General features: G+C 40.6%; 1 protein-coding gene across 3 annotated transcripts in view; it reads right to left on the bottom strand.

Annotated features, from left to right (window-relative positions):
• Positions 1 to 6,647: 6,647 nt before the first annotated feature.
• Positions 6,648 to 12,109, bottom strand: part of MET (MET proto-oncogene, receptor tyrosine kinase) — a 118,843-nt gene continuing 113,381 nt past the window's right edge. For all 3 annotated transcript variants that reach the window (XM_084617760.1, XM_084617759.1, XM_084617758.1), the window contains exons 19-21: positions 10,171 to 10,336; positions 9,191 to 9,327; positions 6,648 to 9,079 (exon numbers count right to left, since the gene is read on the bottom strand). In XM_084617760.1, the coding sequence (XP_084473886.1) occupies positions 8,869 to 9,079; positions 9,191 to 9,327; positions 10,171 to 10,336 (514 nt within the window). In that variant the 3' untranslated portion in view covers positions 6,648 to 8,868. The remainder of the gene's footprint in view (positions 9,080 to 9,190; positions 9,328 to 10,170; positions 10,337 to 12,109) is intronic.

Below are 12,109 nucleotides of genomic sequence, written 5' to 3'. Positions count from 1 at the left end.
TGAGGTGTTCAATTGTCTCTTACTATCGCTTCATTTAGTTGATTTTCTCCTCCTGTGTATTGATGGCAGGAGTGGAGAGTTCATGAGTCTCTCCCAACCTTCTCCCTTCATCTCCTAGTTTAAAGACCTGATCAAGCATGCCAGACTTGATCCCAAAAGATTAGTAGCCCAGGTACTCAAGTGGAGTCTATCAGTCGAGAAGAGTCTTCTTTCTGTGAATGCTTCCCAATGATCGATCATCCCAAACTTTCCTCATGGCACCAATCCTTGAGCCATCCATTGATCTTCATTATCTTATCATGCCTTCACCCTCCTTCTCTAGGGACTTGAAGCATTCTGCTGAAAATCACCCGAGCTTCCACTTCCTTAAATGCCCACGCACCCAAGCGTAGTCCTCCTTGATCCATTATCTTGACTGAATGGTGGCTAGAATTCCCATCAGCTTCAGAGTGGTCTGTGATTGGCTATATGTCAAAGACACACCCGATCATAGCCTGATGCTCTGCTTCTCAAGAAGTTTTATTTATTTAGATATTGATGGGAATGCTAAAAGCCACTTTACATGCCTTTTGCACCCCTCCTCTGAGTGCCTTTGATGTACATTTAAAAACACCATCACATAGGCATTACAAAACATAAAGCATCCAATGCAACAGTGCTTCTCCTTCCTACCACCCATCATTTACTTACCATTCATGTGACCAATACATCTTAAATCAGTATTGCACTTTCCTACCCTCAACCTCCTATGTCCATCACTTTGTGCTCCGACATGTGGAATTTACAATGTATCCAGAAGGTCAAAAGATTGGGGCTAGGAGGGGGAATGGGGAGAGGGGACGAGCATTATTCAGATCTCAGGGAAGCAGAGCATTCCAAAGGAAAGGATCTTTACAGAGAATGTTCCTCCAGCAGCTTTTATAGCTGCTGCCATTACTCTGGCAGTATGGGACCACTGAGACCTAAACATTAGTGATGGTAAATAAATACATAACAGAAAAAAACAATATTAAACTACAAAAGACGATATCGGGCATCTCAAGCAGTGAAAACCTCTTATCTCATCTTCTTCTGTAATTTCCTGATTGTGGCTGAATGTGTGAACAATGAACAAAGATTCTGTATCATCATTCAGGCATTTAAAAAAAAGGTGGGGGAGGGGGACTAGTTTTCACTCAGATGAAACAGCTCTACAAACTAAATTCATGCTGAAAAATATCACAGTGATTACACTGCCAGCAAATGCCACATTTTATGAATGAGTCTGTTTTATAATATCTCCTTGGCAGAACAAGCACATAAATATTACAGATATTATCTAAACTAAGCATTGCATAAAGCATGGACATTTCCTAGTGTATTTTTAACATGGGCCATTAACCCCTAATGGACATTCATTTTTTCATGGCATGAAGGTAGTGTTATTATTATTTTAATCTCCTTGGGGTTTTATTCTGCAAAATATAGGACCAAATAATCCTCTGCGGAGAGGGATAAAATCCTGTGGATCCCAGCAGGAGAGCCATGGATGGGGAGAGCTGCTTTGGCACAATAACTCCTATGCAGGGCTGGGGATCTGAGCTTATGGAGGGGCAGGACAGGATTAATAATTAATAATTGTGATCCAGAAACCTCCTGGTGCCAACTGGCAGAGGGCACGGGGTACAAGGATCCACTGGGTGCACCCAGGGTATCTATGTGAGGTTTCTATTTAAAGCATGTGTCACACTGGTCATCATGATTAGAGCTCTGTGTCTGATATGGAGATCACCATTCTGTGACCTCCATGACTTCTGCAGTGGCCCCTGGGATTGTCACACCAGATGCTGCTCCGGTGGCCCCGGGCAGCAGCCTCCCAGACGGCCAGAGCAGCCCCTGGCAGCTGGTGCTGCTGGCCCCAAGTGCCCCCCCTCAGCAGCACCCCTCCCATTGCCCTCCCCTGGAGCAGCACCAACCCCCCGCCTCCAAGATTTAGTCGCAGGTATTTTTAGTAAAAGTCATGGACAGGTCACAGGCCATGAATTTTTGTGTATTGCCCGTGACCTGTCCATGACTTTTACTAAAAGTACCTGTGACTAAATCGTAGCCTTAATCATGATCCTTGTGAAGTGGATGTGCAGATAATGTGAAAGGAGTTATGTATGTCTACCGAAAATTATGTTCTTAAAGTAGGCAAATTAAGACAGGTAACTAGATGAGAAACAGATTCTAGGCAGGAAGGGGTTAGTAAACACTTATCTGCCTGGCAGACCTTCATGTATTGTATACCTCCGGGCCAACTCAATCGGCGTAAAAACAATGGCTGTTCTTGGAAACAGGCTATGTTTGCTGTCTGGGTCAGGTACAGACCTGAGGATTTACAAAGACAAAGGAACCCCAATATCAGTCTCTGAAGCAGGAACCTCCTGGGGTAAGGGACCATGTTCTGTAACTGCATAAGAGAAGTGGAAAGGGGACGAGATTTCATCCTTTGGTGTGGGAAGAGAAGCTGTCACCAGGCTTGATCTTATCAAAGGAGTGTCTCAGTCATCCTGGTTGAGAATGCTAGGAAAAAGACTTGGGATAAGCTAGCCTAACAGAGGAAAGTCTTGTGTGTTACATTTAGGCTATAGAATGAGTGTCATGAGTTTGTTTTATATGTAACTCCTTGTTTTCAGTAGTCTGAGTTAGTATCATTTGCTTTCATAAACTTTATTCTTGTTTTCACTATATCTAAGTGCTGTGTGTTAAGTGCAGTGGTGAGTCTGAGGTGAAACTAGTAAGATGATGAGTGTTATTCCTTTGGGAGTAGAGAAGCTGAGAGTTCTGTGAGCACTCGTCCAAGAGGGATGCTTGGAGGACTTGGGAGTTGGTGTGTGCCTATTGCTAACTTGGACACAGAGCGAGGCATGGAAGGTAGGGCTTGTGCTGCCAGAGGCTAGTGGAGTCTGGAAGCTGACCCACAGACTTCCTCATGCTAAGAGCAAGTGGTAGTGAGGTGCCTCACAACCCTAGATACCCCTGGGAAGCATCACAATAATGTCCCAGGCTTTGGAAAACCATCTACCAGTTTGCTGGAACTTGATGTGACTTCCATTATGACCAGTTTTGCTGTCAGTGGCTATAGGTTTATAATAACGTACACGTCTATTTACCATTAAGTTCATACAGTCTCCATACTAATATTACAAACTTCCACTCAGCTTTCTTATTTAAATTGTGCTTCAGTTTTAGAGCCATAAGTGCAATGAGCAAGTAGAGACCTCCCTAGCCTGAAGTACTTTTTTGTGGCTTAATAAGCCAGTAAGCCCCCCTGTCAATGTGTACAAAGCATTCCTTTTGGCACACGCCCTGCACCCTAAAGTTTTTGGCAGTAGCACTTACTACACCATAGGGGAGCGTTTTCAAATCTCATTTATTCTGAGGAGTGGTTCAAATGTACTTGGTAATTAAAACGGGCAAATCTGAATCTCTTGTCAAATTGCCATAACCAGACACATTAGCTCTACTCTTGGTCTCAAGGAGGCAGAGATGTAGGGTCAAATCTTCCCTATCTAGGTTATGCCACTCATGGAGTTTCCTGTGTATCATTCTGTTGGGAGCTGCCTCCCATCCTGGAATTGATAGGGTGTTCAGACCAAAGAAGACACAGATCCCTCACACATCACTGAAGCCAGATCATGGCACAGTAGCCCAGTGTGCAACAATTTTCCCTGATTCCACATGACCTTTTAGTCCCACAGAGTTTCCCTGAAAGGCTGTGGCAGGGTCAAGGTTTATGCCGCTAAAGAGAAACTTCACAAAACTCCTTCTCGGGGGGTTCTCATTTATTTTTATGTTATGTTACATACAAGACCACACAAAGTCCAAATTCCATCCCAGTCTCTTGCCACATTCTCCTCATATAGTTTACATCCTTGAACACCTATGATTTTATCTTTTCCTGATTTACAGAGCTGGGGCCAAATTTCACCCTGAGTTACTCATATGATTTCTGAGGGTAGAATTTGTCATATAGATTAAATCCTTTTGAAGCAGTTTTAAGAGATTCCTCAGCCTTACTAATCCAGGAAACTATAACAGAAATGTTGGCATACATTCTTATATAAATTAAGTTGTATATGGCAATTAGAGTGATATTATCAGATTAATATTTCAACAATAACAAACCTGCAAGAATACCAGTGGGAGGGAGGGAAATACTAGTGTGCAACACCTCGCCAGCTCAGTGTGGTAGTAAAGTATCACTGGTTCCCTTGTTTTAGTAGAAACTTTATTGTATTTTATTAAGTGTCTACTGTAAAATATAAAAGCCGTGTAAAAGGGCTGAGTAAACATTACATTAAAAACATGGGTGAAATCCTGGCACCATTTAAGTCAATGGCAAAACTTCAGTGTGGTCAGGATTTCTCCCCCTGATTTCTAACCTCTTGGCTTTTGTGGGCTTGATTTCTCAAATCTTAGTATTCTGCTTTCTTGTTAGCTTTTGCACGAATGTACCAGAACAATAGATAGTATTAACTTTAATGGAGCGATGCCAATTTAGGCCAGCTGAAGATCTGCCCCACCATGTTATGTGCATTATATAAAGGAAGTTACTAGAGCACATAACCAAGTGTTAGTCTTGTGATTCTGATGTCCTTTCAGCAGCGCAGCAAACTTCAAGTCTTAACAAATCATGGGAAGGAAGCAGAGGAATGCATTACAAATCTGGTATTTCAGCTAAGTACGTCATTCGGCTATACGTTGTAATGCAACAGACTGATGACACTGCAACTGATTTTTGACTGCAGTAAAATCTCCAGGTTCATTGAGAAGTTTTAGATGACTTTTTCCAGCGCACTCCTCAATCCCAACATGTAAGATGTACTAATGGAGAATAATTCACGGATATTAAAAATGGCAACACTATTAGTGTATTCGGCTTATGACACAACAAAAGTGCACTTTCATTCTAAGCCCTTATTTTCAATAACTTTTTTTTCAAAATTACCTTTGGGGTTGAAGTTGCTCATTCTTGTCCTCAGTCAACAAGTCAGATTTTCTCCAAACAAACTCTTCAGCTATTCCGGAGTTAGAGCACAAAAATGCTGTTTTCAACCAATTAGACATTGATTTTTAACCCCACTTAGTTAACTAAAAAATGGTTTGGATTTAAAACTTAGGCAAATCATCTAGGCCAGGTCTACACTACATAGTTTTGCCAGCATAACTATGCTGGTAAAGGGTGTGGAAAATAAGAGAAACAGCTATGTGGCAACCCCCCATGTAGACACAGCTTATACAGGCAAAAGGGTCTAGTATAGCATATGTCCTTTGGAAAGGTGGTTTATGGTTTAACTATACTGGCCAAAGCACTCCTTTGGCCAGTATATGCTGCATCTCCACCGGGGGCTTTGCCAGTATAGAAATAACAGTATATAGCTGTATCAGCAAAACCTTTGCAGCTGTGATACTCAGAGCTCAGTGGTTCAGGGGCCAAATTAGTGATCAACATTATCCAAACGAGCCACAGTCGTGTGAATTCATTGTTTCATTTACTATTTTATTTATATCTATATATAGATATATAAAATCTCACAGCAAAATGAATGACCAAGTATTCTACAATTGGTTAATAACAGTAAAAGCAGCCTAATTAGTTAATAATTAAATCACAGTGTTTTAATATCATGTGCGCTATACAGAATAGACAGGCCAAGGGACCCCTGGCACCTCAGACACGGTTGCGTCTGGTCTGCACAACAGAGTGGTTAGAACGCTGGCAGCCACTGGTGCTTTATCCGTACTAGCACTTTCACCACTGCATACGTGAGATCAGATCCAGAATCAATGCCACCGAATTAGTGACTACGGCACTTCCCTGAATTTTTGCTGAATGTTGCATTCCTGCCCATGCTCCCAGTCACCCTGGAGATTGCTGTCACTGGGAGAAATCTAAGAGGACAAACACTTTGTTTCTCTGCTTTGTGCATCTGACAACACTTCAGCTGATTCCATCCATCTTAGAGAAGAATTAACTCCCACTCAAATAGCCACCTGGCTTAGAGAGGAGCATGCTAGGAAGTGTAGTGTTAATGTGGCCCTCCCTCTGTTGACACCCTCCTCCCACAGCTCTCATTGACTTGGGATGGAGCGTTTCTGTGGGGAGGAGGAGAAATGCAGCAGGGGAAATCCTTCCCCCCGACCTACAATCATGCCTAATTACCTGTGGCACTCCCTGACACCAATTGTCATTGAGACCTGGAGCTTAGAAGGATTCAGGTCTAGAGAAATCTAGTTCCATTAAATAGAACAAAAATGTAAAAATGATACAAACCTTGCTCCAGAATGGAAGCTGAGCACCAAATTCCTGCTGTCTGGAAGAGACTAATGGACAGACTGTGCCACAATTATCCATTATAGGGAATCTTGTGCCTTACTTTAAAACATCTAGTACTGGCCATTGCCAGGACCGGATACTGGACTACACGGACCATTGTCTGATCCACTGTGGCAATCCCTATGTTTTTGTGTGTCTAAACTGTTCCCTCCCATCTGCTCCCTCAGTCCAGTTCCACAAGTTTCCGATCCCCCTGCTCATGTTAGTGGAAGGGAATATAAAGGCCTATGTCAGCTTAACAGTCAAATACAAATAGTAGTACCATGAATTATCAGCACACAGAATGTTACGATACTTCATTTTAATAACTTTTATTAGGTCACACCAACAACTATCTCCATAAGTACCATTCAGCTCATTTGCAAATGCATGAATTGACAAACATCAAATCCTTACCAGAATCATATACTCTTACAGGTGTCCCAGACACAACATTAACTATATTAAGCAAAATTCATAAATAGTAAAAATGTTTTTTTTTTCACATTGCAGCCTTCCTCAAGCATGGATGTACGGCTTTGGAGTATCCTCCCCAAATCTTTGTGTCATAAACTTTCTTAGCCATTGTAATGACTGTAGAGATGATTCTTTTTCCTGCAGTAAAATCTTTTGTCCTTTAGCAGTTTACAGTTAGTAGTGCTCTTAGCACACATGAAATGTTTGCATCTGAAATGAAAGTGGTGGTGTAATACAATACAGTATTATCAGCTTGTAGTTTGCCCACCCTCATTAGAAACCTTTCCGTTGTAACACTCTTCCTCAAGAACAATGAATCTTCCTCATAATCAGGTCCTTTCTAAACACTACCTCACCTTGCACATATTAAAGTGTTTGACTTCCAGCAATGGTTATATTATAGTTAGGGTGGAGTATCAATTAGTTCTTTTCCTCCTTAATATTTACATAGTCATTTTTAACCTCACTACAATGTATGACTCCAACGTTGACATACATTTTCTGAAACATTCACAGTGCAGTATTTTGTGGCCTGACCAAACCTGGTATATGTCATTAAAAATAAACTTTTTTTTTATAAAAATAGAATACTTTAAGTGTTTAAACTAACAACCAGTTATATCCTACACCAAACAAGCTATACAGTAATACGCACAGAATTCCACAGGAACATAAATGACACATGATGCTTGCCCTAAAGCTACAGTACTCTTCCCTACATAACAAAAACTTTAATTAGTATCTCTTTTGAAAATCACTTCTGGTCATGATTTAGGAATATACTGTGTATCATAACTCACTGGGCTGGATTAACTCATGGAGCAACTATGGGTGCTAAAAAATGTTTCTTCTTTTGTTCAATTTTCTTAATCCTTCAGTACTGGCATGCAAAGGATGGCAGCAATCCCACCACATTGCAGCCTTGTTGGCTTTCCTCAGCTGGCTCAGCATCTCTTCTCAACCACTTACACACACTATGCTGCAGCTCCTTTGCGTGGCTGGCTGGCAGAGTTGCAGCTACTAAACATGCGGTCATACCAGCTCCTCAGGGTCACTTGGCTCCTCGCACTGTTACTGGTCCACTGTTTACTTGACTACCTCTCCAAATGGTGCTTCCAAAACTGCTGCATCATAGGCTTTAGCCTACTGGTTAATATGGATTCCTTAAATTTTTACTCTCATGGAACAATTAAAGCACTTTATTGACAGAAGAGAAGCCTCACAATTTTCAGTAAGAAATCTGTACATACAAATTATTTCTCAAAGGAGCGACTGAGTTTTGGAATGATAGTGACATTAACATTGAGATAGCTTTTTTCCGGGTGTGTTCCCTTACATTTTATGTACAGCATAAATATACTGCTCCTCAAAAGCTGACATACTCATTTTATTTCATGGCATTTTGGAATGTTGACTATCATTTTAGAAACTTGCCATGAGACTGGCTCTAAGGAACCTTATTGATATAATGGCCAAACAAAGAACAAAGGTAGAGTCTACTTTATACAACAGGAGACATTGTACAGTTTTGGAATTCTCATTATCTGGCCTGGTCTTTGTGTGAAAACCGTTACTGCACTGCCCATTGCCCAATAGCACATGCAACAGGAATGGTACATCAGGCTTGAGCGATTGGTACTCTAGCTTTTCCCGTCTTTGCATTAATCATGAGTCTCTGTACATCCCTGCTGCTCACCCCTCATTCTGCTGTACATGCTGTAAACTACAATAAAACCCAGGCTGCAAATGGTGAGCACATTCATTTCACAAATGAATGAGAGCTGGTGGGTATTAGCACTAGATGGTGGTAGATGTAGTCTGGTAAATAGATACAGCCGTCCCAAATATTTGGGATTTACCACTGTAGTGTGTAGAATCCCATAGCTATAAACAACATATCTCATCAACAGTGCAGTTTGGACAACATCAAACATGTGCAACAGTGTTTTCACAAAAACTGGGCAGTGAAAAAGTAGTGGACAAAACATTTACTTTTGTTCATACTACTACTAATGGATTTCTCTCTGGCATTGTATTGTAGACAGACCTGGTCATGTATCCACATCCCTGTCTCTGTTATCTTGTGATGACAAAAGAGAAGGATAGGGAGCAACGCATTTCACATTGACATATGTAGCACTGACATGAACATAATGCTCGCCGATAAAAGTGGAGAAGATTGTTGATATATTAGAAACCAGTTCAGAAAATGCTGGGCGCATTTCAGGTTTTGGATGCCAACACTTTAGCATGACTTCATACCTGCCGTTGAAATAAAAATACAGTAAGTGCTCATCTATGAAATATGTAAAATAAACCCAACAACCCAGAATCAATAACATTTGCAGGATATGTTGCAATCTATTTACTTACAGTGGATCAGGGCAGTATTCCGGTTGCAGTAGCCTTCTTCCTTGTAACAAGTAAACAGTTATATCAAAAGAATTCACGTCTGGGTAGGGCGGTGCTCCTCTTGTCATAAGTTCCCACAACAACACACCAAAGGACCACTAATAAAACAAACCAATAGTAAATCACAGGGGAGAGAAGGTTCTGAACTCCACTTGTAGAATATGGTCTGACAGATTTGATCATATCCATTTTCCCTGTGAAACAAGCTATTTTACTGCATGCAGCCTATAATGCTGCAAACAATTGAGGAACCACTTAAACTAGAAGGAGAGAAACTAAACTAAGTAAGGTGAAATTGGCAGAGCTCCTTTGAGGTCAATTTACAGCAGCTGAGGACTGGGCTAATGCCATATAAATACATACTGGAGAATACAAATGGCTGAAATTCTATACATCAGACTAATCTGAATCTGAATTGAATTTAGGCTAAAATACAAAGTGATGCAGCCAACTAGTGACTTCAGCTAGTAACTTTTTTTCTTCATATGTAGCCAGGTAACGTTTGGTCGCAATGGTCAAAGTATTTATAAAGCAAATAAAGCCTCTTCAAGAGGTGTTATCTGTTAAGAATGTGAAAGCTAACTTTGTGTTTTCTATAGTTGCAGACCTAGGAACTAATCCTGCTCTCAGTAATTTCAGTGACAGATTTATCCTCCGTTTTACTGGGACTGTGATTAGGCCTCCATTTCTTTCCTGAGCAGCAACTGACAAAACATGCCAAACTGCTGTCGCTTTGTGATGAGCACAGATATCTCCTGTGCACTTGGATAACACCAATTTCATATTCTTTTGTGAGCTAGATTAGGATTCCACCCTAGTCTTGGCTTGGACATATAGTCTTAGTGCATTAATCAAATGCCATAAAGATGCCTTTGGTGGTATTTCTAGAGGTGTTTTTAAATGAGGTACATATAAATATACATAGATAGTCTGTACATTACCACATCTGATTTTGTAGTGAACTTCTGAGTTTGCAAACTTTCTAAAGCCATCCATTTCACTGGCAGTTTAGCTCCTGTTTTATTGTGCACACTGTAGTATTCTTTATCATAGACATCTCTAGCAAGACCAAAATCAGCCACCTTGACAGTGAATTTTTCATCCAGCCTATGAAAATGACAAAAATTATTATCTGTAGCTGAGCAGACAGGATTTACAATGACTGTGAATATTCTCTAAATTATAATAAGTGACTTGTGTGTTTGAGACCGTAACTTTTGAAGCCAGCACTCTATCTTGCGTCTATTAACTCATGCTAAATTGAAACAAAAGACATGTGATATCCATTTAACAAATTGAATGAACTCAGAAATATTACTGCTATTGCCCTGATCATTCAAATTACAATTCTTTAAAAACAGTTGTATCATAAAAAAGGTCTCTAATACTGCCCTGTACATCCAGACAGTGAATGCTGAATTATTTCTTATATAGTTGCTTCTTCTTCCATCTACCTGGAAATCTACTAGTTTTCATATTGAGATACCACCTTTCCCATTCACTAATAGTTTAGACAAGACAACTCCTCTTTATCACACTAATTGTTCAGATTTGATGATAGTCCATAGCAAAGGCAGTATTAGGTGTACATATTGAAATACACAGAGCTGATCCATTGGTTGGTGTATTTTTGTTATTTAATAGATAAGTAATACTAGATGGAAAAAGGCCCGTAGGGCAAATCCTTCCCCCTTCCTTCCTGGCTTTGGAAGGTCCCAGACACATTATTATTGCTGTGGTTTTATTGGGTGGGAAGGCAGCATTTGGGAGCCCACACAGGAGGTTAATGTTTCCTGTGTGCTGTGAAACCCAGCTCTATGTGGGCTCCCAGGTTATCCATAAAGCAGGGCTTGGGGTAGGGAAGGATTTGGGGTGAAGGTGGACCCACCAGCTGCTGAGAAGAGTCACTGGCCATTACCCTGTGTGAAATGGAGGTGGATGAGTGGCAGTAACTAGTGCAACCTCAAGGCGACAGTAACAGCCATGTTGCATCCGAGGAAGAAGGATGTTTCCACCCAAGCCCCAATAGGACAATCCTGTACCACACCCAGCCACCTGGATGAAGGGAGACATTTTAGCCCTTACACTGTAACTAAAATAAATTTTTGGAGTAAACTTGAGATTGTTTGCCTAAGAAGGAGTCCTATAAGAGGTAACAAAATAGAAGTATGTAAACTAATGCATGTAACAGAGGAAGTTCTGTTCTTTCTTCCTCATAAAGAACAAGGTAAAACTGAACCATGGCAAATTAAAAACTGATCAAAAGAAATTATTTTTCACACAACACATGATTACTTAGACAGTGGAACTCATTGCCACATGATATCATTGAGGGATCTTGCTAGTAAGATTCAAAGAGGGATTGAACATTTATAGGGATAACAAAAGCATCCAAAGAATTCTAATAGATAATGCTAAAGAAGGAGTATTGGAAGAGACATTAAACCCCATGCTCAGTGCTTGAACCAATCTCTAATTATTAGTGATTGGGATGAGACCTTCATCGGGCAAATTATCCCATATCTGCCGAAAGTGGGGTTTCTTGTATATTCCTCTGAAGTATCTGGCACCAGAGAGAGAACACTGTAGTAGATGGACCATTGGGTCTGATCCAGTCTGGCAATTCCTTTGTTCATAAAAAGCCTGAAAAATATGTAACCCCTCACTCATTACAAATCCCTGGATCTGCAGAGTAACTGAATTAGGAGAGGCTTTCCACAGCAGCCACATTTAAAAATATTATATAGCAAGGGTGAATAACCTTTTTGCTACCAGGGCTCCACTTCCTCACACGTACAAAAAGTAAATTCCAATGATTAATACTGTAGTACATTAATTCCTACTGTAGGTGATGAATCAGCATAACATGGGCAAGTACTA

This window comes from Lepidochelys olivacea, assembly GCF_965140295.1.
Source record: "Lepidochelys olivacea isolate rLepOli2 genome assembly, chromosome: 1".
NCBI classification, from domain to species: Eukaryota; Metazoa; Chordata; order Testudines; family Cheloniidae; genus Lepidochelys; species Lepidochelys olivacea.
This window is presented reverse-complemented; position numbering and strand designations above follow the sequence as displayed.